At 38.4% G+C, this 27,642-nt stretch overlaps 2 protein-coding genes across 4 annotated transcripts; one reads left to right on the top strand and one right to left on the bottom strand.

The window, feature by feature from the left end:
- Positions 1-1,887: 1,887 nt before the first annotated feature.
- On the bottom strand, positions 1,888-16,082 carry LOC144663576 (pre-B-cell leukemia transcription factor 1-like). Of its 2 annotated transcripts, XM_078524588.1 has the most exons (13): positions 15,979-16,082; positions 15,421-15,823; positions 15,156-15,229; positions 12,648-12,880; positions 10,597-10,787; positions 9,979-10,114; positions 9,280-9,436; positions 8,312-8,490; positions 6,726-6,848; positions 5,445-5,510; positions 5,128-5,175; positions 4,800-4,839; positions 1,888-4,329 (listed from the first exon to the last, which is right to left on the bottom strand). In XM_078524588.1, the coding sequence occupies exons 2-13, from the start codon at positions 15,594-15,596 to the stop codon at positions 4,151-4,153; spliced, it is 1,602 nt and encodes a 533-aa protein (XP_078380714.1). In that variant the 5' UTR covers positions 15,597-15,823; positions 15,979-16,082; the 3' UTR covers positions 1,888-4,150. The 2 variants fall into 2 exon arrangements, with proteins under 2 accessions (XP_078380714.1, XP_078380724.1); XM_078524598.1 differs by lacking the exon at positions 5,128-5,175.
- Positions 16,083-18,606: 2,524 nt separating this feature from the next.
- Positions 18,607-27,569, top strand: LOC144663589 (acid-sensing ion channel 1A-like). 2 transcript variants are annotated; one of them, XM_078524616.1, is made up of 13 exons: positions 18,607-18,678; positions 18,832-19,180; positions 20,488-20,521; positions 21,462-21,597; positions 22,194-22,291; positions 22,389-22,552; positions 23,155-23,247; positions 24,184-24,289; positions 24,939-25,011; positions 26,086-26,143; positions 26,252-26,316; positions 26,573-26,648; positions 27,262-27,569. In XM_078524616.1, exons 2-13 carry the CDS (start codon positions 18,842-18,844, stop codon positions 27,442-27,444), a joined length of 1,425 nt encoding a protein of 474 aa, XP_078380742.1. In that variant the 5' UTR covers positions 18,607-18,678; positions 18,832-18,841; the 3' UTR covers positions 27,445-27,569. The 2 variants fall into 2 exon arrangements, with proteins under 2 accessions (XP_078380742.1, XP_078380735.1); XM_078524609.1 differs by having other exon boundaries at positions 18,613-18,678; positions 18,800-19,180.
- Positions 27,570-27,642: the final 73 nt, after the last annotated feature.

Raw genomic sequence — 27,642 nt, 5'->3', positions numbered from 1 at the left:
ATCCGCTGTTCTTATCGGGAGTTTTATAACTGTGGTTCTTCTCGGGATGCTCGCGTATTCTCCCCAGCCCAGGTATCGTACTATTCCTCGGGTATCGCGTATATTCTCCCCGGATGTTGTATTTTCTCCCTGGGAGCTGTATGTTCCCTGGGGAAAATAATTGACAGAAGTTTCGCATTTTTTCAAGAGGGTGTGATTAACGCGTGGGGAACCTTAAAAAAGTAGAAAGGAGGTATCCAATAGTTAGACTTGAATCGCTTCACGTCATGATAGCCAGAAGCTTCTGCACCTAAAAGCCGTCCTGTCCCTGCTTGTTCTGAGCTAGGACGGACTCGAGAACATTGCAGTACAAACGACTGAAATCCCGTCCTAATCTTGGCACTTTCTATTGGATATCCACCTTTCTTCGTTCAGGAGAAACAACTACACGTGCAATATTGCGCATTCCATTCGCAGCTTTAGCTACAGTGGTTTTTGTTGCTGTGATCAAATGGTGAAAAATAAAACATTGCAATTTAGAAAATAAGGATCCCCAGCTTGGGATAGGTTATACTCCATCACACCAACGCCGAAAAGGCCTTTGGTGTGATGGATTGTAACCTTCAATAGGACTGCCTATCAATGGTAGGCCCGGAATGTGTGCGCGCGTTTACTGCAATTTTATTGAAAGGGTCCCAATATAAGTTAATGTGGCCATGCTTATCCAAATCACGCGGTTAAATAAAAGAAATGGTCTTGTAGTATATAATAAATACACCCACGAAGTGCTGCGAATACGTAATTTTGACATATCTCTCCTCTTCTATCCCATCACAACTAACTTAAATCCTTCAATGTTTTATGGTCCTCAAAGTAAACGTACACATGCTTAGAGTCGCTGCTGGTAGGAGGTTGACCAACAGTACTCGGGACTTGGAATTAATTGTCAATTCCAGCTCCTTTTGCTCCCTTTTCAAGGGCTTGTCTTTCATATTGCTGGGGTGCTAATATGAAATACTGTGGAGAGAAGTGCTAGTAGATGTAAAGCTTGGGAAAAGTATGAGAAAGATCAGCCAATGATCTAAGACACTTGGACCAAAATTTGTCTCCCAATGTAGAAATACCGTGGGTTTCAGTTTTGTTTGTTTTTGACGAAGTCAAACAGCTTAAAATTAGAGCAGTTTTCACTTGAGTGTCGAAAGTAAATTGCGGTTGCTTTGGTTTTGCATTACTACGCTTTGTGATTGGCTTAAAAATCTCGCGCCACTTTCTCAGCCAATCAGAACTAAAACCAAAACCAATCGTGACTCGCTCGCGCACGTTTTCCCGCGCTATGTGCCATCTACATGTATTTGCTTCGAGTTTTGATTGGTTGACTGGATTGTCTGTGCCCTTTGTGATTGGCCAGAGCAATTACTTTGGTTTTGGCTTTACGTTACTCAATTGAAAACTGCTCTAATGGATTGTGACTTTTAGGGTACCAGGCAAGGATGTACATCTTATATATGCCAGAAAACGTACAGTCGCGCTTTTTATGTACACCCAAGAAATATCTTAATTCAACAATCTATAGATTGTGTAGAATTCAGACATCAGACCATGGGGACTGTCATCGAAAATTTTGCATGTCGAGTAGGGGATTACATTATTTTCTTTTTGACTGAGACAAGGCAAGCTGAATGGTTTGTTCCAATTGCTTGCAAGAGAGAAACGGTTATGCTGACGTCTAGTCTCTCTTGGTGATTTTGAATGTCTAATAAAGTTTTTTGGGCGTCCCCTACCAGAAAACCTTATGGGTTTCTGCCCCTACTCATATACTTCGTCGGTCTAACCGTCTCGGACGAATTGTCCGTCGTCCAAACACGGCCATTAACAAGATAAAGATACAAGAAAGACAACACAACAAACTTTTTTCCAGACTTCACAAGTGAAGTTTAATCACCAACTAACCTTCGATGGCTTACCAAACAAACTCTAACGGTATCATAAAATTATAATATATTTACCTAAAATTTCTATTCGTCAGCTCGTATGGATATACTAACAAAATAATGGCAAATTACACTTCAATGTTTCTTACGTTTGAGAAGCAAAAAACAAGTTTATTAATAAAATATGTATTTCTATTATTATCGTATAACTACTTTGTCAATGTCAGGCGAACTACGCAAACTTCATCAATAGGGCTTGCACACTGGGCGATTCTGCAGTAGTTGTACATCATTTAACATAACCAGCATAACGTTACCCTCACAAAGTCGTTTGTCGACTACAATTTATCCCTGGTAAAATTTTCTTCTTGTTTAGTTCCTTCTACAAACACAATGGATGCTCGTTGTTTTTCATTCAAATGTAGCATGAATTTAACCCTTTCACTCCCAGAATGATTTTAGCAGTACATAAAAGAAACTCTTAGGAGAATACAATAAAAATGAAAACTGTTGTGCAGCAATAAGTATAGTTAATTAACGTTTTACTTTTCGGAGTTAAAGAGTTAAATGATCTACATACAAAATAACCGTATTCCTTGAAATAGGCACCTATGAAATGCTAGGTCCGGTTACGCCTTAAAACACGCTTTTAAACAAAAAAACACCGAACAGTGTTTGAAAAAAATTCTTTTTTTAAGCAGATTTATAAAATAAGTGTGAAAAGGCCTGTAAAACAAAATATTGAATCATTGGCTAAGAAACCTTTAGAGACCAAAGCTTCAAACCGTTCTGAAAAAAAATACTGTCTCTGGAAACTAATACGCAATCCAATTTGACCTGCCTTCAGTTAGACAACGTCTATCGTTCTCTGACGAATCTATGATACCTGATGTGCTCACTTAAAGAAATATCGTTCTGTTTAATTATAACAGGTCGCCAAAAAGAACAAAAATCGGTTTATAAAAAACTTCAGAGAGAGCTATTGCTGGTTTGGAATTGAATCACTGTCGGAGTAGCCGAGGGGTTTGCGATTCCAATGTCCAATCACGAAGCAGATCGAGCACTTCCGGACAATTCAAAGCTGTCAATCAAGCGCAGCACAGCGCCTCAAGGGTACCTCAATGCTTAGTCAATTCCTGAAGTAAAAGAAATTTACTACACCATGTTATGCCGCCTTATTATGAACGGGATGTCAAATAATTGTATTTTTTTTTCTTTCATGTGAGATGTACACCCTGTCTGCGTATCCTTTTTGTCACAGTGATCATTTACAAACTGATAACTGATAATTACTGTCTGTAAGTATAACACAACAACCTTACTAGTTTGATATTTTAAAACTATTTTGTCTAATTTTTAGCAAGTAGGCACTCTCAAGGATAACAGTCAAAAATCTATAATTTTGGTTATTTTTACGCTAAAAATGACAGAATAATTTTGTCGTTCAAGGGCAACTCACACGAGATCCTGGTCTATCAGTGATTACCAACCAAGTGACCGACTATTTCACAAGCTCACAATCTGATTGGCTACATAAGGGCAGTCATATTCTCGACAGACAGCCCTGGGAGCCCGTGCAAGTAAAATTTCCGAAATCACAACCCTATAAGTAAACCACCTTCACTTAACTTTTTGTTAATTAGATTGGTCTCTGAGTTATGCTAAAACAGTTAGACAGCTCGCTCTCGGTTTCTATCGACTTTTGATATTCCACTCGGGGCTTCGTCCCTTGCCAACCCCTTGCCAACTATCAGTCGATAGACACCTCGAGCTTGCCGTCTAATTATTAAATAGTCAACGATGAAAGAACCAATCAGATTGACGGATTTGTAATGGCCCAATGAGAGCCTACTAACTCCAAAATGTCACACTGCTGATCTTAAACAAACATTTGTCACCAAGTAGCCAGTGAGTGGTTTCACTTCATGGCCAAAGCAAGCAGTTAGTGTAGCTTGCAAACCAGATGTAATAATAGCAAACATTATAAAATAAACTAGCAAAGCTTTGCTTTGAATCATGTCATATTAGTAGCTTTAACTGAGAATTCAGTGGCATTTCTGATGCGAATCAGCTTTACTTCAATTCATTTCAACTAATAAAACGCTCGCCTAAATCAAACATTTTATAAAACAACCTAAAATCTCCATATTATTCGCTAGTTTTCTCTCTCTTAAGTTTTCTTGAAGACAAACCCCAGCCTGCCAAGAAAGGCGATCTGATTCCTTCCTGCTCACCGCTTCTCACATCTTTGTTCGTTTTGATGGTGGTTCATCTCTAGATCTGTCACTTCCCCGTGAGTCAAAGTCTGCATTGGCCATGTCACTCAGTCCTTGGAGACTTGAGAACTCTGAACCTCCCTGCTCATCCTTATCCTCTTGGGAGCCTGGTAACGAGTCCGACGGGGTGTTACTGCGGCTTCCTGAAAATTAATAGCCGGGAAAGTTGAAATTTAAATTATCGTTTGAGTACAGTATCTAAATCATGTAGATCATTTGATGTAGCAGTACAGTACTCGGGGTAGTTTTGGCTTGGGACACAAAAAGGTGACCCTCAGAACCCCTTTGCAATGTCCAAAGAACACTAAGGATGTAAAAGACTGCAAAACAGTCGTATCTTTTGCAAACTTGCTCGGTCTTTAAACGAGAGCAAGAGGTCTGAAATCAATGTCAACTGTTTTGCAGTCTAAGGACTAAATGGATGAGATACTTTTTTATAAACAGCCACATCCACCACAACAATAAGTTTTGTGTTCATTTTCTTTAATTTTTTCAATAAACCACTCATTGCTTGAGTACATCTATCTACACATTTAGTTCTACCACGGCCACACATTTTAAAAGACTTGCAACTTGCAAAGGAAAAAAGTAAATCAAACAACGTTTTTCTCACCAGATTTGCCGTTTTGTCCTCTCTTTCTTTGTTCTCCACCCTGCAAAACAAATAAGAAATTTTGGATCAAAAACTGAAATTGATTAACCTGTATGTTCCTCTGCATATTAGTGTATATTGGTGTAGTTCCAGAAAATGTCCATACTCCCTCACAGAAGGAATTGGAAAATTCTGGGGGTGGGAGGGGTTTCAAAGGCCAAAAACGTTAGGGAAATGTATGAGGCTTAATTGGAATTTCCGGAGGGGTAAGGGGTCCCTTCTGTGGGGGAGGTATGGATAATTATTTTATTGAACTACACATTATTCACGATCAAAATATTTCACTTGCTTTTTCTTCCAGAGTAATATAAGGAACACGAGTGATGAATGGGAAATGCTGAGAGAACAACAGGTGTTTCCATGGCCATTGTCATGTGAATAAAAATAAGACGTAAACAACTTAGCTAATTGGCAAATCTACATATACTGTAGTAATTTTTATTTAACCTGTACAACAAAATCTAACATTTAGTTAGTTTATAAGTCACAGACCTGAACAAACCAGAGAAATGAGTTTGAACATTGTTGTCATTAAGCAAGAATTCACTTATTATCAGAAAGATTCCTTTTCATTATACAGTGTGTGAAAGTAACAATGTAAAGTACCTTTCCCGATCCGGATTTTCCAGCCCAGACATTTATGGAGTCAAACAATTCATTGAATCCTCTTGCCTTAAAAGTTGGTAGAGATTGTTAATTATTAAACAAGGTCTACCAAACCAAAAGTCATCTACTAAAATTCCTAAACATTTAAAAAAACACTAACAAATTAATGATCTAAAAGGTGGTACATTTTGAGTCAATGACTTGAAACAATGTACTGTACTGGCCTGTGGTTTCTTTGAGCTAAACAATGCTATTATTGATCAATTTGTTGTCATTATTTCTATCACCATGGGATGTGTAGTGGCTTAACAGTAAGTATACTGGGATTCAAGCCCTGGCCCTGGGGTAAAAAATAGAGGATATTACATGGTTGCGCTGAGATATGAAATTTATCTTCAGTGTTCAAGTCGATATCTCACGAGTGAGTGCAGCGAACGAGTGGGATATCGATTTGAACACGAAAAGATAAATTTCATATCTCCAAGCAACCATGTAATATTCTGTTTATTATATAAACCTACTTATTACGATGTTTTTGACGATTTTCCGAAGATTGCCGACCATTTTCCGAAGATTTCCGAAGATGATTACAGATGTTTCCAAACATTTTCCGAACTTTTCCGAGAAGATATCCGAAGATTGCCGAGGAAGATCCGAAGATGTTTCAACTTAATATCGCTTTACTTTGGCTCATTCAGCATTGAAACAGGGAAAACTTGTCAGAAAATGTTTCGAAATCGATATCTTTACATGTGAAAATAACATGTTATTTTCATGTGTGAAAATATGATTTTTTCGCGCGAAAGATTTCCTGGTATTTCACTGACGTTTATATAATAAAGTGTTCTTAGACAATACTGTGCCCTTTCCTGGAGTATAAAAGGGTGTGGCAAACTGTTACAGTAATCAAAGTACAGGGGGGAGAAGGGGTAACCAGCAAATAAAACTTCATCCAGGGGAAGAAACAATACTCCAAGTCGCTTCATGCTACAGCAACCAAAGTGACATGGCAGACAAATTATTTGTTACCACTTTTCATCATTGTAGTTGTTCAACCCTCCAGTTAAGACCATTTTAGTCACCATGGCGACTAAAATTTTGGAGCTGGCGACTAAATTTGAACCAAGGTCGCCAGCCTGGCGACTAAAATTGGGAGGAAAGATTGAAAGCATCAGCTTAATTTGGTGACTAAAATTTTTCACTGGCGACCAAACTTGAGTAGTTGGTGGCCAAATGGCCACTAAGGAAAAAAATAAACTTGGAGGGTTGTTATCAACTTACTTGATGGTGAAGGTGATGCGGCTCATGATACACCTGGCCCTGTCCGTGGGGCTGCATGTGTCCTGTTGCTGGATCAATATAACCTGTCGCAGCCTGGGATATCACATGACGTAAACCTGGTACCTGGAAAGGGATGAGAAGAAATGTTACATCAGGCAGTTAACAATAAACATACACTTGCACATGAGAGAAGTTTCCCCCTTTGTTGTTTTTCTACTTTAGAAAACTATTACTATTACTTTGAGGCTTCCTTCAATTTGAAAGTTATCAGAAAAATATCTTCAAATACTGTGACATTGCTCCTTTAATATTGCATGTAGCATTTTTTATATCAAGCTTATCAAATAACTGAATGGCACATGAACATAACAACTTGTCATCTGATTTGCAAAATAGTTTGAAGGACAGTCTTGTTGAACTTAACCAAAAAACAACCTAGTTAACTCATTGTTGTCACATCAAAAATAATGCAAAATTGACCGTGTCGCACGTTTTATTTAATAACTCCAAAAGTAATTTGCAGCTATAAAGTCTCCAATATCTCATTTGAAAGGGCACAAAATATGCTTTCTAGAAAAAATATAATCTCCTTCATGGATACTTAAAACGTTTCAAAAAAAATTCTGAATCACAAAAAATCAGTAAAAATAAGTCACAAAATTTAGGCAAAACTGAAATAGTGCAAAAACGCTCCACTGGGTAAATTTTAAGGTCCAAGTAATCATTTTCCGTATTCTAAGACAAAATTGGTGCCAAAAACCGGATGAAAAAATTCCAAACAGGGAATTAATTATTAATTTTTTTTCTTACGTAAACAGAAGGATCGCATTTCAGTTTCCATGGCAACGACTTATCAGAGCTCAAGTTACGTGCGGCTACTCACGGCTGCATAATCCCTACAAAACGAGTGATTATCAAAGAAATTGAGCTTTACATTCCCAAATTCAACAAAGGACAAATTGTTTATGATAAAGGCGAGTTTCTAAACGTAATAAAACGGCGATCCGAACGGTTTTTTGCCGCATTTTGAACAGCATGTGCTCATATCGCAAACAGACACAAACATGTGCGAAGCAAAATAAAAGATCATTTACCTCAATTTTTCGCTTCGAATTTCGAGCTAACTGTCCAAATACTTTGTTTGAGACTTGAAAAACCTTCTGGATCAACTTCCTTCTCAAAAACCATCTTCACCGGCTTTTAAAAGCTGTTTAAATTCATTCGACTGATTCCATAGTCACGTCCGCCATATTGAAAATTTTTTTTTCGCTTGGAAAAATTGGTCATGTAAGGCACATTCAAGTGTCTTGGCCCAAAATCGCTCTGTAATTGGCTAATCATATCAGCTTCCTGTTCTCCAAATTTGGAGGAAAACAGAAGTAAGGCAAATTTTCTAGGAATTTTCGCGCTACCGGTCCAAAAGGACCGGTAAATGGCCGTGCCTGACAAGAAAGAGTTAAAGGCTCCAAACAAGAAATCCAGAAAGCCTAGTACTAAAGTTTTGAGGCAAACTGTGTTCCCCTGGTAACTCAAAGACAAAATCAGGAGGGTCAGATTTGCAGCCCGCCATTTCTCTTACTACTGACCTGTGACTGAACATTGGCACCAACATTACTTCCTGGTTGATATTCCTGACCCATGCCGCTCCCATTCATCTGCACACCGTACATGTCAGGCTGCGGCTGACTTGTGATTGGCATCTGATGTTGTGATGACGGAGTCACACCTGTTGGACTTCCTGCTACTGCACCAGCTGGGTATTGTCCTAAAAATAAAGGAAATGAAAGAATTTATAAAAAGTAATATCATGTACATGGAAATAGTTTCAATAACACAGAGAACTGTTTCTGTGTTCCGAATTCACGGGTTTCAAAATGTTTTAAAGTAGGTGTCAGCAAATGGAAGAGTAGGCGGCTGTGACAATGCCAAGCTTGTTTGTCACAAGCTAATTGTTGCGACCAGTTACACTGGTTGCATAAAATCAAGTAGCCAGCAGAACTCCAGAGGACAAGGAGTATACTGTGATAGGCTAGGATCCCATACAAGGAAAATACCAATACTCCTACTTCCAACAAATTCATGCTGTATAAGATATAATGAGGAACACAGGCACTGGGTACAATGCACAGACCATCTTGACTTGGAAAAAAAAAACACAAATCATACTAGTTATGCAACGCTTTCGAGTGGTATACTATGGAATATCCCACGAGTCACTTGTATTTTCTCGGTATACACACGAGCCTTTAGGCTCGTGTGTATACCAAGAAAATACAAGTGTCAAGTGGGATATTCCATAGTATCCCACGAGAAAGTGTTGTGTAACTATTTTATACCATGCCATGGAAAATACGCCTTCTAAATTTCGTCGAGAATACAATCGCAGCGCATGATGGGAAGGTTGGGTTGAATACCGCCGAATATACAACGGCTTTCCTGTATTCTGATTGGCTGTATTTTCTATGGCATGGTATAAAATGGGGAACACAGGCACTGGGTACAATGCACAGACCATCTTGACTTGGAAAAAAACGCAAATCAAACCCTTACACACCTTGACCAGCTGAGGGTACTCCTGGCTGTCCAGGCTGGACTTGCCCCGCTGGCCCACCCCCTGAGGCAGCTTTAGCAGCATACATATTTGCCTCTTCTTGAGCTTTTCCAATGTTTTTCTTGTATCTGATTCTCTTATTGCCAAACCAGTTTGAAATCTGTACAGACGAGAAAGAGAAAGTCAAATTGTCAGCCGCATAATAAGCCTTGAAATAACACGAATGCACGATAGATGACCTGATATGCACGTCTATGTCTTTTCAATCACATACATGTATGACAAACTTTCTCTTAAGTGTCACTCTTATCTTCCAATATATTTCTTTAAGCCCAAGCCAAATTTTGTAAATATTCCATTTAATAATTAAGGAAATTGACCTTATCTAGTAGAGGATCACCTCAAGATTACAGGTAGTAGTTTTACCAAGTGTGGCATTTTTTTGTTATTAGAAAGCAAAAATCAAAGGAGAAACTGACAATGACAAATTAGGGGGAATCACCTCAGAAGTAGATACAGTGGTATGGATTTAGACCATCACCACTCGTAGCACTTTTCAATCAGTGTCGAGAATGAGTTGTAAAGGCATCGCCGCTATCAGTCTATTTATGACTTGTAGATGCAACTGTAGCAGCACCTTCTATATCAGTTCCACCAATAAGCTACAGTATATTTGTACATTTAACCAGTCAGTTGATTTACCTGTGCAACACTGATGCCACATTTTCTGGCTAATTCTTCCTTGGCTTCCTCGCTGGGGTAAGGATTACTCAGGTGTGAATAAAAGTATTCATTCAAAATTTCTGTTGCCTGCTTGCTGAAGTTTCTTCTTTTTCTCCTGGAAATAAATCAAATATATTCTCTTTTTAGCACAAATGAAAGGGGGCAATTTCAGAAAATATCCATACCTACATGTATTTTGGAATTCCAAAGGCAAGGGAGGTTCTTTTAAATGGAATTCCAAAGTTACGGGGGATACTTATGATTGGAATTCTGAAGGAGGAATTACCGATCTGAACCCAGTTGCTCAAAGTGTGGATAATGCTATCCACCAGATAAACTGCTATCCAGTGGATAACTGTCATACAAAACCTAACTTGCTATCCACCGGATAGTGAGTTATCCAGTGGATAGCGTTATCCACCCTTTGAACAACTGGGGCCAGGGATTATTTCCAGAGGGGACAGACAAGAGTGTGTTCTTGAAAACGCTATTTTGTGGACTACTTGTCTTTAAATGAAGCTTGGTTATTCCTATTGTAAGCAGAAATCCTGCTTCAAAACAGTGAATTTTTCGAAACAAAAACAGTGAATTTTTCACCTTGCGTCCAGGAACCGTGATCTCAAAATCATAACAGCTTCACATGTACTCTGCTTCAGCTGCATCTGAATAGCACTGAACTTGCGGTGAATGATATTCACCATCCGTTCAATTTCCTTGGGAGATATGGGTCGTGTTCTTGACTGTTCTCTCAGTAGATTCATCACATGGGTTGTAAATTCATTGCAAGCCTAAAAGAAGAATTAATAGGAGCTGAAGAATTATAACACTACTTTGAATTTGTAAGTTCAGACTATCCATGAGCATTTCAGTTTCAAAGAAATAGCAAGTAAAATTTCACTTATTTGTTTGTCTGATTTGTTTTATTTATTTCACGACACCAAATAATTACAAAAAAATGAAAGGGGTGGTGAAAGGTACATTGTAAATCTAAGACTTTCTGAGATGTCAAGACTAATATCATTTTTGTGAGCGTGAGAATTTCTCAGCCTTGCAAAGGAAATCAAGACTACAAGACTGCACCAAGCAAAAATCAAAGTGGCTATAAGCCACAAAACTCGGAAAATGTATTTGGAAACAAGAATCGACCAACAAACTGACAAATAAAGATTTGCCAAAACGAATGATGCTAAACATTCTACACATTCTTCACTTCACTTAGTTTGATTTTCATCTTGCTGCTCATCGAGAGCAGGCCGAAAGGACAAGAGATAGAGTTCCCATCCGTTGCAAATTGTTTTCTTTCTCTTTATTTTTCCTTTTTGATTTTTGAAGGTTAGGCAAAATATTGGAAAAATTAAGCTTTGGTCTATTTCAAGAAAACTGACATTAATACAATACTTCGGCTGGTAATTAAGCATGATAATATTATGTAATTTAACTACAAATGTAGGTAATCAGAGAACAGGTCTAATTCTCTAGAGGCCTTAAAACACTTGCACGCATTGCGTGCCTATGTCTAACAGGAAACGAGTGAAGGAGTGAAATTCACTTCGCTAACTACAACTCTTTTCCGAGTTAAAAATGAGATGGCAAGACCCGTGAAATTTGACTTTAGTTCTACAAGACCAATGAAGAACTATTTGCTACCCTTAATAAAATAAAAAAATATATCAATTAAGAGGTTGTGAAAAGCTTATAATTTTAGGTTTCTTCATTACAAATGAAATATCTTAACATTGCTAAACATGATGAAAGTGTTATTTTAATAAAGTAAGGTCTATTGAAACAATAAGCACAAAGGTGATAGTAGTGTTTTGTCTGCCATGCAAGTTAAAATACAAAGAATACATCAATGTTAAATTAAGTTGCCCATGACAGAAAGTAAGGTATTGTTTGTTATAGCGCACATGTTTTGGGTGGTACATTTTCCCAAGAAATGTAAATTACAGGTATCTGTGAGTTGTGTATTTTACCAAGGCTGCCTTGAAATTGTTTTTCTCACATGTTTTTTGACCACATAAAAGTCCTTCGAATTTCAAATGAAGAACTTGTTCATACAGAGTCGCTCATTGGTCTAAGTTGAACCCATAACACCAGTGAGTGGTGTCACTGGTAGATATCATGGCTGTGACGTGAGTTTTTTTTTTGGCAAAAAAAAGAAAGCATGCCGTCCCTGGGCCACCTTGTTACACCTGAGTGTACATGAAATGCTACAGTAGATGAAAAAGTTATTGAAAACCCTATGTTTACATTGTTAACATTTACTATAAATAGAGGGATTTCATAAACCAGCTTATAGAAATGTCACCAACTGAAATAAAACCAACTATTAAAATTTTCATCCTATGAACTAATATTTAGATACAATGGCAGGGGTTGGCCTACATGTAACTGCAGCCAAAACTTGATTCTCTTTAAGCTTCTCAGTTATCAAGACTTTCTGTCTGTGGTCATTAATTGTGGCACCATTAAACTTACTGTAGATCTAATTTTTAAGATCACCCATACTTTCTCTTGATTATCTAGAATATTTATTATCTAGAATACAAGTCACAGCTTAATAATAAAAGCAGAATCATGTTGCCTATAAATATTTACCTAAGGGGTGCACACATTTCAACTGTTACGAATAAGTTGTTATGAAATACCTGTTCATATTTTTCCAGTTCTGTGTGATATATCTGTCTTATCTGGTTTAACTTGGCCCTGTATTCTGTATGTTCAGCTTGATTCTCATGCACCCCAGCTGCGGCAGCTGCTGCTGCTGCAGATCCCCCTCCTTTCTCAGGACCTGCTACACCCTCTGCAAGGAGCATGTTATCTAGCCTCATAAGCTGAGGATCAGGCGGTTCATCTTCTTGAGATCCACGGATGCTGAGAACTGTTGAAAGGAAAATGTTATTGTGCTTCTGAATGTTAAAGTTTCAACCACCTCACAATATAAAACATTTAATGAGGGAACTCCTCTAAGGAATCATGCCTTTCTGGGAGATATCCCCTAGAAATTTGTCAAATGAGAATGAGAAAATAATGGTAAACAAGCGCACATCATTATACACCTCTACCTACCCCATGGCCCAAAAAAAGTTTATACTTTTAAATAAATCCATTATTCTCTAGCCATTATGTTTTATTTATTTACAGACAATTCTCTTATTTAAACCAGGCATTGACTTGGGGCCCAGCAGTCTATTGAGAAAATAGTATATAAATGTCTGTACTTTTCACATGTGAACAGAACATTGATTTCCTTTGTAGAGTACAGTAGCTAGACAATTCAAGCAATAATCAAGCAGCACATTCAAACTTCAGGTTTTTTTATTGTAAGTTAAAATGTTGAGTTACGTTTTACTCTGCAACGTGGTTCTTGTTGTTATTTAAATTGTCCCTAAGTTTATAAAACGCATAGTAAAAATTTCTTGGTTTCATACTTCCTTCTGAGTGCAAACGATTGACGATTTGATGTAAAAATCATTTAGAATTTGTCAAAGCCAGACAGAATCAGCGTGTCATGAAAAATCAATATTTCACATTATTTTTTCACTTTCATCAATCATTATAATTTGAAAGCGGGGTGGCGACAGCAGTATGGTGGGTGCATGTATATATTGTGGTTAAAATTTTCTTTCTGGTTTGACATTTTGGAAACAGGTCAGGAGCAGTTTTAGAAATGGTAAAAGTTATGAATATGGAAAAGTTGAGCTCAAACAGGAACATCATGTTTTCTCAGGGGATCTTAACTACATGTTTCCAGGATGTTTAAAAGGAAGGGGAAAACTTCTGATAATTATTTTGGGCCAGAAATAAAGGATATCAATATCGGAGCAAACCCTTAGTTCCAACTGACAAGAAAGCAATTGTACAGTTAGGGTGATGTAGGATAGATCACAAAATTATGCTCTCCTTGACTGCATAAAAATTTGGCCTTTGAATTGACTAACTGTCATTTGAGAAGAATTTATCTGTACTTTTTTAGTTGCCAAGGGGAAAAAATGCAGGGAATAATGCAAACTTTTCTAAGGAAATTTTGTCGTGATTGGGTACGGTATATTGTCCTGATTGCTGACAGTTGTATCAGAAATTTTCTGAACAATTCTCTGTATGAATTTCAGGATGATCTTTGGCAGCACACAGTACTGCACAAAGTTTTTTATCCTATGGAGTTGTCACCCTCCATACCAAATAAGCTTTCAACAAATTGTGCTATTAGTCCAACAAAGAATGAAACAGTTCTAGTTACTGTGTAAAATATTCCACCTTTTTTTATTTTCTTGCTGGAAAAGCAACATTAAAAGAATGGCTTTAGTGCATAATTTTAACTTTGACCTCCGAGGAAAATAATTTACAAGATATGTGTTAGCTGGCGATACATAATATGTGATCTTTGGAAATGAGAATCATTGTTTCCTTATTTAGCAGATCAGTATTGTTATAGAAGATATTTATTAAAGAATCACAACAAAGGTATTTTCTTTGGGTAGCTGTGAGCCTATTGTTTGCCCTAAGGAACGCTGCAGACAAACAATAAACATTCGCCAACAATCTATTATACTAACACCAAAATAACACACGACACAACTCATAATTACTACCTTTCACTTTATCGCTACATACGAGCAATCAAGTGAAAAATGCGAGCCCAAACTACCACCGAAGTACCGAGGAAATTTATCAGTGCAATCAACGCAAAAACAATAAATTGATAGCGGCCTTCTTTTCGAGAAAAAACATGTTTAAAGGCGTCATCAATTTTAACTGAAGCAAATAAAGTTGTGATCGCCGTTCTACTGGAAACACATGCTCACATGTGAAGTTGAGTTTTAATAAAGCACAAAAATGACACCACGACGTATTATTTCGATGAAAATACTGTGTTTAATGATTTCAAAATGTAAGCGTTTGATGATAAGAAAACAGGAAAAAATCAAAAATGATTTAAAGCAGTTAAAGGACTTCGCGATCGAACGATTCGACGTCGGAACGTACACCTCGTGCAGTTCGTGATGAATCGTTCTATCGAACGAGGTGCAAACAAAATCGAGGGATTTATTGAATACCACTGGATTAAAGTTAGGAATATGATTGCAGTTCGTATATATTGTGCATCGAGCTTCCGAGGAAAATAAACACGTGCCTGCAAAGCTGTCATTACTTGCCTGTTTTTTCCTTGATCTCGCACAGGACGTTGAAAAGGGCGGGCTTCATGCGATGGCAGTTCAGAGCATGTTTCCTAAATGGATATGTGATGGGAAAACAATGCATTATCATATGATAAGCCATAAGGCGCGCAGTCAAAAGATCGACAGTTAATAGTATACATAAGAGCGAACTGAACAAGCTTATGTCACTACAAACTCAAGCATAGTACGCGGCGGGAAGACAGGACGCGAAATCGACAACGTAGTGTTCGATTTCACTCACCTCGCTTGCGCTTCGTCCAACGACTGATCAGTGATATTCATAATTTGCTGTAAAATATCACCGATGTCTTGCTTGCGACCGTCCGGTCCTTCCTCTGGAGGTTTCATTTGCTCCAGCGCAGCTTGCTGACCCGATAACATGGGAACTTGCACCGAATTCATCACATTTCCTTCCATAGCGCGGCTGTTGGCAAATAAACCTGCAATCCAAGATGTCCGCGCGCTCGAGGCTGTGACGAACTAGGAATGCCCACCACACTGCACAGCCGGTCGAAATGCAGCTCTATCTGTTTTCACTTTTCGACCTCGGAGTTTCAAAGCAACAACACTTTGTGATAGCTGTTATATTTCACAGAGTGTTACGCTCGGTTGGCGGTCGTGTTTCCAATCTGCCACTCAACGATCTGTTGAATTGAAGCACAGACGTGTCAATATCTTTTGGTGCGTGAGAAGAACACGAATGATTGACACCGCTGGATTTATGCAATTAGCATAAAAACCCTCATGTAAAATTCATCAGAGGAAAGTCACAAAGCTTTTCCTTCGCATTCAAACCTACCTTTCTTCAGTTTTTGGTTTCCTAGCTAACCAAGCACGTCAATGTGGCGTTTCTCGGTCGAAAATATACCGAGAACAAAGGGACGCCCCAAAATTTTTCAAGATGGCGGACAAGTGAAGACAGAATGTCAATATTCATTACAGTTGCTATGGTGCGGCCTGCAGGTGTTGTGTTGAGGCGGTACAAAGGAACAGTTGAATAGGAGAACAATAGAACAGCAAAACAAAAGAAAGATATATAATCACGCGTTATTGGAAAAAAACTGTAATTTTTAACCTGGTGGTAAAAATGATGCCTTGAGGGGATGGAACGCCAGACGAGTTCGACATCATAAATTATAACATATATCTTGGCGTGAGACACATTAAAAGGTTTAATTTAATATGCAAAAAAATGTACTCTTTCAAGCTTTACTAACGGGTCATAAATTTCCGGACAACCCTCACTCCCCCCCCCCTTCCCCTCTTCTCAATCTCCCCACCCCCCCCCCCCCCCAATAATACAAGCCTTGCAGCAACCCCAGGAACGGAAGGCAAACAATTTTGTTTCTTTCTTGCGGCCATGCAGGGAAACTAAACAAAAATTCTTCGTGGGAAAATAAAATAAAATGCAAGACAAAACAAACAGAGTGATATTCCTTTGGTCTAGAAAAAAGTGCCCCACGTTTATATGATTATTTAAACATTTCTACAGATAAAATAATTTGCTTTGCAGTGGCAGCGGCTCTTCATTCAGTGTTTTTAGATCTAATTAGAATTTAGATAAATAACTAGCTTGGCTTGACTTTTTATAGAGATTTGTCTCAATTATGTCTTAATTTAGAGTCTTGTCAACTTCGTACGTAAATAACGTTTATTGAACACCCCATTTCTGCTATAAAAACATAATTGCTTTATTTATCAGTTTATCTTGAAAAAACAATAGCTCGCTGTGTACACCGGAAAACTTGTAAGTATAGTTATATTTATTTTCAGAAGCTGCACCCAAACAATTCTTATAAAAACAAACAACTGAGTGAAGAAGTTGAAATAAAACTATCCTTTTGGACAACAGAGAGGATTAAATAGTCCCCCCACTAATTAGTCAGGGCCGTAGCCAGAAAAAAAATGACTGAGGCAATGTCCATGGTTAAATTGGAAAAATATTTGCCCCTTTCCTTTTGAATTTGAAAAATTGTTCTCCACCGATTCTGTGTGTATTTCCAACATTGAAAGGCGGGGCGGGGGGGGGGGGGGAATTCCAGCGTAAACCGTCCATTGTTGCAGGTATTTACTCTCCCCCTTAAAAAAAGAAACGAAAACAATGACTGAGGCAGTGCCTCGGTTTGCCTCAAAGCGGCTACGGTCCTGAACACAAATGATACTAGTACTGTGATATTCAGCAAAGAGAAAAATTAATTACAAATTACATTTTATTGAATTTATTGAGTTATTTATTGATTTATTTGCCTTGAAGCGACCGATCCAACATTGCGCTCAAAAAGCAATAAACCGGCATACATTTTTTACTTAAAAGCCACGCATAATCCATTTTGGTTGTTACCGTTTGTATCTTTGAGAGAAAAAATGAAATTACTCTTTCCATGAAGGATGCCGTGAATTGAAGTCCTGAATTTTTTTCGGGCTTCTTTTCCCCAGTCACTTAAATTGGTGGGCTCGGCGAGGATCGTGTTAATGCTGCCGCCGTGCAAATAATCAGTTCATTTATTCTGTCATCTATTCCTTCGTGGGAAAAAGAGAACCCACAAAAATGACATGTGTGGCTTCATGATAGCTCAGAATCAGAATCATCCTTTCAAGGGACACTGTCACGAGCTTCACTTCAAAACATTTAGAGCCTAAAGACGTATAATTACTATACCAGTGTACTGAAGCAATAAACAAGTGATATTATTGTGATGCAATCCGACAGGAACCTCAGATCTCAACTTGAAAAAGTCAGGCTGCCTTTTACAAGTTTTGCCCTTGTGGTCTGAACGGCTCCCATCTTCCTTCAACAACAATTTACTTTATATCTTTATCTTGATGTTTTAGGTGCATTTCGTGTACGAGCGAGAATACTTCGCCAATTTTAGTACTTTTAACTGAAAAGCAGATAAACCACGTGACAGTGTCCCTTAATTTAACGCCAAAAACCACAAAGAGTCATTTGAAACTGGAAAACAGCACTATTACCCCCCAGTTAGCGCAAATGTTTTAATTAGAATTTTTTCTTTCTTAAAGATCCCCATGACAGTGAAAAAAAAAATGCTTGCGTGAATGTGTAAACGAGAAGTCTTCAAGTTTTCGCGATTTATTTTTTTCTATCACATTTCTCGTTTTATTCCTCCAACGCAGTCAATTAAATCTGCTTGATCGAAATTTAATTCCTGTGATGTTATAAAATATTAATTATATTGTTGGCCTGACACGAAATAATTACTTCTTTTATAAGTACCTCTAAAACAATGCCAAAAAGTCACGTGCTTTCAGTAGCAAAGGAAAAGAGAAAAGACGATGTTTACCTTTCGGCACATCACCTCGGGAAGAACAAAAGGATGAAGGAACGAAAACAGCATGAGGTGCCATGTAGTTAAATATACGTGTGTGCAATAAAAACTATGCAAATAAAAAACCTCTCACTATACGTGTACTGATCAAGGTGAGTAAATTAGGGACACCTATATTCGATTTAAGAATGATGGTGTGATTTTTCTGTAAGGTAAATTGATAGGAATATCATCAAATTTTGACAGCATTTTTGAAACATTTTTTCCTTTTTTATTTTTTCTTACATATATGTTTAATTTCACCCTGCGATTATTTTAAGTATTTTTTTACAGTCACATACAGTTTTGCGTTTTTGGAACTTTAGGGTTGAAGAAATGAATGAAACAAACCTAAAAACGGAAGAGAAGAGTAGTGGAGCAAAGGATAAACTTCACGAGTTCTGCTCAGAGACTACCGCTCATGGATTTGGAAGACTGGCGTCTTCTAGTTCAGTTGTAGAAAGACTTATCTGGTCGGCGTGTTTGCTTGCTGCCCTGTCATATTCGATCTACCAGGGATATATAATCGTATCAGCCCACTTGTCGTACCCGGTCGATGTCAAAGTTGAGATGAGACAAGTCGATGAACTTGAGTTTCCCGCCGTTGTGGTTTGTAACATGAACGCGGTAAAGCGATCGGCCTTAACGAGGGCCGTCCAAGAAGGGCTCATAACGGTGAGTACTGAGTTATTAATAAGCGTGACTGTCGCTATCTGACTTCATTATCATTTAAATGCTTTTCCACTTTTATTACTGTTAGGTATGTTTATTATAAGCACGCACACTTTATTAAATCACTTTCTGTTTAGACTTGCATGATTTTGATCAATTCTGTGTCGTTGTTCAGGTTTTAGGGGGAAATGGAAGACGTTGATGATATCAAAAAACTTAAAGGAGCAATGCCACGATATTTTAAGTATTTTTTTCGGTTTCTTTCAAATTAATTAAATTATAGTTTCCTTATGTAGAAAAACAACAAAGAAGTAATAGAATCGTGAAGTCAGGTTAACCAAGGATGGTAAAGAAGATTAACACGAATTACGAACGAAAAATTTAAAAAAAAATTGCCAATTTTTTCAAGATGTGTTGTCCGTGACATAGCTCCTTTTAACTGATGAGAAACTGACGAGATCACACGCGCGGTCAATGATTGCTAAATACAGTACATAACGAAGGAACATTGCCCAGCATTTGCCAAGAATTATCCAAACAAATGAATAATGTCAACGCATTATTGTAACTAGGAAACCTTTTTATTGTAAGCTTTGCGGTTACTTTTTAGGTTTCCCTGCTGCCTCTTTGTAAAATTCGTTATTTCTTTATTATTACGTGACTATTGCTCTTGATATTTGGCGTGGTAAATAAACGTGATAAATAATAAATAAGGACACTTTTTCTTATGTCACCATCATCTGCCCTCATCGCTCCAGGGGACGAAAGAGGCCTTAAAAGTTCATATTTTCCTTTATTTTTTTCTTTTTAATAACAGAGATCTTGTTATTGTAATTGTAAAAGCTAGAACGCTTAATTATAAAAACTGATGTAGAAAGTTTGTTTTCCTTTTCTTAATTGCTCTTTCTTAGTTTGAAAAGGATAATAACTTTCTACATCTTGTTAATCAAGCATTCCAGCTTTGCCAATGGAAAATAATAATAATAATAATAACAATAATAATAATAATAATAATAAACTTTCTGTAATAGTGGAACTTCGCGGTAGGGCGTAATTGTAAATTCACGAAATTCTAAAAAAAAAAATCCCTCCAAAACAATATAATTTCTCTCCTATCCCCCCCTATTCCCACCCCCATCCCCACCCCGAGAGTAATTTTTCCAACTGTTTGTCACTACGAACCAGAAGAGAGTTTCGCGTTGAAATTACATTATGGAAATGATTAATATACAACATGGCCTTCTAACTTGTATAAATAAAACCATTTCTATTTTAATTTTTTATTTTTACATTTTGTAACAATCCTACAGCACCCAACTTGGATGCAGGACAGCCTGAGTAATGGTAAGAGTTTTATGTGCACCAGGTCTTTAATATCACTGAAGTGTTATGTTTGTTGTGCTAGCCATAAAATACAAACAGTATATTTTTCGGTTAGAAATTATCATAGCGGAGTCGAGAGCGGAGCCCTATCAACCTCATTGCAAGGGAAAAGCCCTGGGAACGAGGTTGGAGCCCCATAGCTAAGAAAACTTCGCAAACACATCGAGCTGAAAAATTTTGTTTGTCGCGTTCACGTTCGTATGCCCCATACCTTAAAAAAAAAAGAAAAAGAAAGAGGGTTGGGTAAAGTTAAGTAAAGTAAAATAAAGTAAAGTAAAATTAGGAAATATACAAGTGAAAAAGGAAATAACTACGTGTATTTACTTCTAGGAATTTCTTGTTGGCTATACGCGAACATTTGATTATTAGTACACTATTTTCAAGTCGGCACCGCGCTAGCTCAAGAAATAAAAAGCTATGGAGTTCCACTCACTTTTAGGCTTGGCTTAATCTATACATTATTTTTTTTCCTCAGTATATTTTGTTTTTAAGTATGTTTTGTGTTTCTGGAACTCTACAGAAACACGGGCTAAATAAGTCAGTCAGTCAAAAGTCTTGGAATGTCGTCGTATGTTTTCTAACACTGTAAAGTCTTTTCGGATTTTCTAGCTGAACATTTAAGTGACAGAAATATTTAGGGAACAAAATCTCATAACCTGAATTTGTGAGCTGTTGCTATCTTTCCGAAAATAGTAACTAGCGTTTTTCCGCACCCAAAACAACATTTTTACCTCTTCGAAAACAACGGGTGTTATATTTCCCATATTACGAAGGTTCGAGGTGACATTTAACTAAATTAAATTTGAGGGGATATTAGGCCTTCCGAACAGAAATTCAACGAAATGATCTGTTGGGTGCCCCTGAATAATTTGTAATTAAGCCGTGTTTTCTGTCTTATCAGTGTCTCTGCAGCTCATGACATCTTACAAACGAGCCCTTCTGGCCTCCCTTGATGACGACGTTAAACAGTCGATTGGACATCAAGCAGATGAATTTATCCTGGACTGCACATGGAAAGGCGACCCTTGCGGTCCAGAGTAAGCTGAAGTTCAAATTGATTGACGGACCGACCGACCAACTGGCTGGCTAGCTGGTAGTCTCCCACCGCCGCAGTCGTTTTTAGGAGCCATCGTGTGGGGAGAAGTGAAACACGATCGCCCCCTAAAATGGCTGCGTGGGGCGTGGGACTAGCTAGCTGGCTGACTGTTTCAACCATTAATCTAAGAATTAAAGCCGGTATCAAAAAAGAAATGATGGAGTCATCGAGAATTGACGAGCCTTCTATCTCTCGCTCGAGTCCCTGGGGGGACTCCCTATGATAGTTTGACCGTTAACCTTCGCGTACTCCTTTCGACTCTCATGGGTTATTGTTCTTTTGTGTGCGTGCAGTTGGGAAAGATGCTTTAATCTCACAGTAGTTCTCCACCAAATTAGCAAAAGCTATAGACTTTCATCCCATCCAAGGGGAAATAAAAATACTCCATGTTGCTTCATGCTACTGAAACCGAAGATAACTGATTACCGGCCTGATGGGCCGCTAGACTCAGACGCATAGTTTGCATGTTTATAGCAATAAGCAGTAGTTATTGCAGGTGTTATTGTATTATTTCATCCTTTGTTCTTTTTTTTCTAGGAACTTCACGTTGTTATTCAACTATGAATATGGAAACTGTTACGTGTTTGGTGGCGGAGATATGTCGAAGAACGTTAGTGCACCGGGAAATCAAAATGGTGAATTTGTCCTCTTAATTATGTAAAAAAAATTTCAAATAAAAAGACAAACAAATTTCGAGGTTAATACAGCAACAGCATTTTCTTTACCTTATAGGCTTGTCGCTGATCTTAAACATCGAAACCGACGAATATTTAGGAGATTTCTCCGAATCGTTTGGAGCTGTTATTGACGTGACACATTCTCAAGAAATGTACTTTCCGGAGGAGAATGGATACCTTGTGGCACCAGGGCAAGTCACTAACATTGGTTTCACCAAAGTGAGTTTAACACTCGTCAGTTTAGGGGAATCTTTTGTTGTTTGACAAAGTTTGCGTCATTAGCATAAGCGCCTCATTTTCTGATCGAGCTACATATCAACTCAGACGCGGGTTTGGAAACTCAAAAATTTACAAAGATGTATGGGCTCAATAAGTGCTTTTACCACTTAGATATTTTGCATTTTTTGAATGCTAATATCTCCGCCCTCTGCGCCCTTTAACATTGCACGCAAAGAACCGAACATTTCGCGATTACTGGCAAATGGTATAAAGGCTGTTTGGTTTTCCCGAAGGGAAAATTTCCAAAATAAATGGAACGTCTTGAAAGGTAGTCCAAAATTACCAACCGGACGGAAAATGTGCTCACCATCAGCTTTTATCTACCAGTTCCAGGCCTTTCGCCAGTTTGGACCCGTATACGCGACAAGTAACCTCAGTTCCGGCTTCTCCGAGTAAATTCTGCAAAATGGAACACGCCAAATCTCATTCCGCATTTCCGTTCAGGGCTCAGTTTTGCTTACCGTTTGCCCAAACTGTATACGTAAACCAACCGGTTTCCCCGCGTTAATGGTTAACTACCCCTCTTTTCTCTTAATTTACAGAGAGTTGTGAGCCGTCTTAACTATCCGTATGAGGGGAGACATTGTGGATCCACTGGTGATCACACAAATCTTACTTATCAGTACTCAGAGATGGTGAGTCACGTTTAAATTTGTGCATAGTTATTTCGATGAACCAATGAGGAAATAAAGCTTGTCGTCTCGTAGGATATTTCACGGGGATACCGTATTTTCTCGATTAAACGCCTGACTCCGATTAAACGCCGGCCTCGTATAAACGTCGGGTCAAAATTGCTAGTTTTTAAATAAACGCCGGGGCGTTTGTTCGAGGTCCCGGCGTTTATTCGAGGTCAAGCTAACAAGTAAATATCTTCTGTTTGTCACAAATCTCGATTGCAACATAAACTATCCAATCCGTAATAGTGCACCTTTGGGAAATAATCACCTTTGGATACCCAGGGACACCTTTTCGGGGCAGAACGAAGAGAAAAATCGTCCCGCCTTGACAAACTTCCCCTTGGTCTCGAAGATCGGTAACAATAAATCAATCTGAAAAATTGGCAGAAAATTGCAGTCCGTTAATAAACGCCGCGCCCCGATTAAACGCCGGCTTCAAATAAACGCCGGGTTCACGAAGCCAAGTTTGAAATAAACGCCGGGGGCGTTTATTTGAGAAAATACGGTATGCCACTTGAAAACGTTGCTTAACGAGTACTGATCAGATTCTTTTGTAGACTGGAAACGTTTGAACTGTGCCCGCATTCTTTCCATGAAATCTATAAACTTAAAGTAAAGCTTTGAGAATGCTAAGAAGGCGTTATTCCAATGTCAGGGGTATTTAAAGTGATTTTTCTGATTACTTCCAAATTAAAGAAAACCTCAAAATAATAGTGGTGTCATGTAGATCGCGTAAACAACAAAGGAGTAATAAAAACGGGAAAATAACCAAGGATGGTTTTGACTGACGAAGATTTAGATGAATTACGAATGAGAAACTTGAAAAAAACTTGCCAGTTTTTTCAAGATGGGTTGTCTTGACGTAGCTCCTTTAAGTAAATTGCTTTTTTTCAGGCGTGTAGGAAGGCATGCATCGCTAATACTCAGTTGAAGGAATGTGGATGTGCTGAAATTAAACTTGCACTCAAGCCATACTGTGATCCGATTAATTCAACCCAAGGTAGGTAACGGTAGGTAGGTAGGTAGGTAGGTAGGTAGGTAGGTAGGTAGGTAGGTAGGAGGTAGGTAGGTAGGTAGGTAAGTACCGGTCTGTTCACTAAATCTGATAGAACTTGTCAAATATAATTTGTCTCTTTCGTTTACCCTACCAGTAGTATTTTGTTTCGTGTTTTTCGCGGCGATTTCTTGTTAGCTTCATCTCTGTTCGCGAAACATTTATTCCTGCAGTAGCTAGTTTCCGGTCCCATTCAGTTTCATTGATCGGTCGATCAAGCGCAACAACAGAAAGCTAACAGAATGCAGTACAGATCCCGCCGACCGCCTCATGACATAAGGCGACAAATTCACGTCATCACCTAAAAAAAGGCGATTGGTGTGAAATGTCATAATCGAAAGCATAACACTAGATTTGAAAGACGTACTCGTACTCTGATCTTAAAGTCCCTAATATATTGATTTATGCAGTATCGCTTACTGTACTCATCCATAAAAGGGGTAAGAATGAATTTGGGTCACGGCCCAAAACATAAATTATGATACCTATCAGGAATCTTTTTCGAAATTACTGATGAGAACTTTGCACTTTTACATGTAAAAACAGTATGTATACTGTGCATGTTATGGCTATACATTTACTAATATATTTCCAGCTTCTTGCACCGACATGGTTAACGACCAGCACAGGCGGTCAAATCTAAATTGCAGTTGTAATGAAGACTGCAAGTAAGTAGCAACCATTGTATTTGTAACTTATAAAGGGCATTTTTTAAAAGTCTTTTTTAAGGCTGAATGTACCCTTCATGCATTTAGGCTTCAATGGCGAAAAAGCTCGAGCCCCTCAGCGCTCCCCCTCCCCTCCCAGCCATTTGCTGGATTTGTTCTAGGTGGTCCCAGTCGCGCTTTGTAGATAGCTAGTCTCCAACCAGTTGGGATTCAGCATCCTAGTACTTAGGCGTTCTCTCTTGTTACGTATACCACGCAAAGACTGAAACTGTGGTCTCCTTGTCCCCGTGAAGCTGTTTAATGGTGCCGAGAGTCTTAGCTTAAAGTCAACTATGGTGTTTTATACTTATTGCCATCATCATCGTCATCATTATTATTGTTGTTATTTGACGTCATGAGGTCATTTGACCATATTAGGAAATGCCAACAGAGCGTTTTTAACACTGTAGTACAAACTGTATCCCGGTTTGGTCGGCTTAGAACAGGGCGAATGCAAGGGTTACTAATATAGAAGGAAAGGAAGACGCTTATTGAAAAATCCAGCAACTTGAAAAATATTCGTGCTTACCAAATGTTAGACAATCCAATATAAGGTGTGCATATTTCTTTCATATAAGCCGCCCCAAAGACTGCAGTTGAATACAAACTTTGTAGGAATAAAGTTGCTCAGTTAACCTCAACTATTTTAAGTTCCTGAATTTCTTAATCGCTCTCTTAATACGAGGTGCCTAACTATTCCGGTTTAGTGTTTGCCAATAGAGAGATTAAGCTTGTCGTTATACGGCAAACGGCAAACGCGAGCTTGTCTTTCATTTTGCTACCTTTTTTATCGAATTCTAAAATTAATCCCTCATAAAAATAGGGGAAAAATACCACGTTCACAACAAACAAAAAACTACTCATTTTCGCGTACGAACGTCAAACGGCAGACGGCAGAAGTTGAATTTTTGCCGTTCGCGGGAAAAATAAACGTCATGCTTAATCTCTCTATTACACATGTTGCTGTTTGTTCATCTGTTGACTGGTTTGCTTATTTTTGTTGCTGATGATGCTGTTGTTGTTGTTGTTTATTAGGCTGTTTGAGTATCTAGCAACCACATCATCTGCCGTATGGCCGACAGATGCATATCTGGTGAGTTGTTCCTGTCATTTACCTTTTCATCTTAGCTTTTCTTATGATGACGTAACAAAGGCAAGCAGTAGGTCATGTGAATGTCTTTTTCTTTTTGTGAATCATCAGGGGCGTCTACAAAACATCCTGGGAGATAAAGCTTCTGATGTGACAAGTGACTTCGCAGAAGCCAGGTTCGTCATTATCACGTCACATGTTAAAAAATAAATTAATTAATAAATGAGATGCCGGATGGCAGCATAGCCCTGTACTCTCAGTTGTTGGAAAGCCGATTAACGCCAATTATTTTTTTTTTAAAAAAAAAAGGGCAAAAATCAAAATTATAATCAAACTCGAATTTAACCCAGAACTATAGCTTAATCGCGCTTTGAACAATCGGTCTCTAGTGCCAGACTGGTTCGAAGTCTTAATGTCATTTTGTTTTTACAGGCGAAATTTGGCGCGGGTTGATGTTTACTGTAAGAGCATGACGTTGGAGATCATCGCTCAACAAGCACGGTATCAGGTAAATGCCTCGCTGCAGCGTTTGGCAAAGAAACGTTGATTCTGCGACCAAGCAAATATCAGCTGAGGTTTCTGTAAAGGTTATACTCGGTGTTTTTTTTGGTGATTCGTGCGTAAATCCGCTTTTAATAATATAGACCTTCTCAAAGTCCTTGGACGCGCGGTTTAGGTATGTTCGTCACTCGCGGTCGTCGCTTCGCTCGCCAATAGAGGGTGACTTGGTGCAAGTCTAGCTTTAATAGTGTCTCGTTGCTCTTGACGGGGAGGGGAGGTGGAGCGCGAGGAACGGCAAGTGGAAAATAGGCGGGAGATTTTGGGAAAACTAACCCGCGCCTTTTTTCACTTATTGTTCTTCTCACGTTTTCCCATCTTACAGAACGCCTGAAACATACTACTCAGTAGTACTCAAGTGGTCACTCAGTATGATTTTACCCAAACCATAATGATCCAGATGCTTCCACCTCGCGCCTTGTATTAAATCGGCAAAATCAAAAATTGGAGAAGTGGGGTGGCCAAACTGGAGTAACGTTAGCATCACTCGATTAATTTGAGTGAAAGGATTTATATTGCTGTTCTTTTGAGTGCTAATTTTGTACCTTTTCTTCCTTTATTAGTTGAAAGACCTTATTAGCAGCGTTGGAGGTTCACTGGGTCTTTTCACTGGGATCTCGCTGTTGACCTTAGTGGAGTTTTTAAAGTTGATGTTTGACTTGACGAGGTTCCTCTGCAAGAAGAAGTCTGTTGAACCTGGGATGCACGACAGGAACGAGAAAGAGTCGGAGAAGCCAGGCTTTTAATTAAGGCTGTGCTGATTTTATAATCCTACCAAGAGAGGATATCCTCTCTTGATCCTACATATGACAGCACAAGTGCGACCAGCTTGATCATTTAATTGTCGCTAATATAATTCACGAAAACATGACACATGCTAGTCGTCTTCTTAATTACTCAAACAGCTTAAAAAGAATTATTTAAAAACCCCTTTTAATCAGACA

This window comes from Oculina patagonica, chromosome 1 (genome assembly GCF_052425735.1).
Source record: "Oculina patagonica isolate OP01 chromosome 1, crgOcupat, whole genome shotgun sequence".
Taxonomy (NCBI): Eukaryota; Metazoa; Cnidaria; class Anthozoa; order Scleractinia; family Oculinidae; genus Oculina; species Oculina patagonica.
Note: the sequence above shows the minus strand (reverse complement) of the source record. Positions and strands in the feature narration are given on the sequence as shown.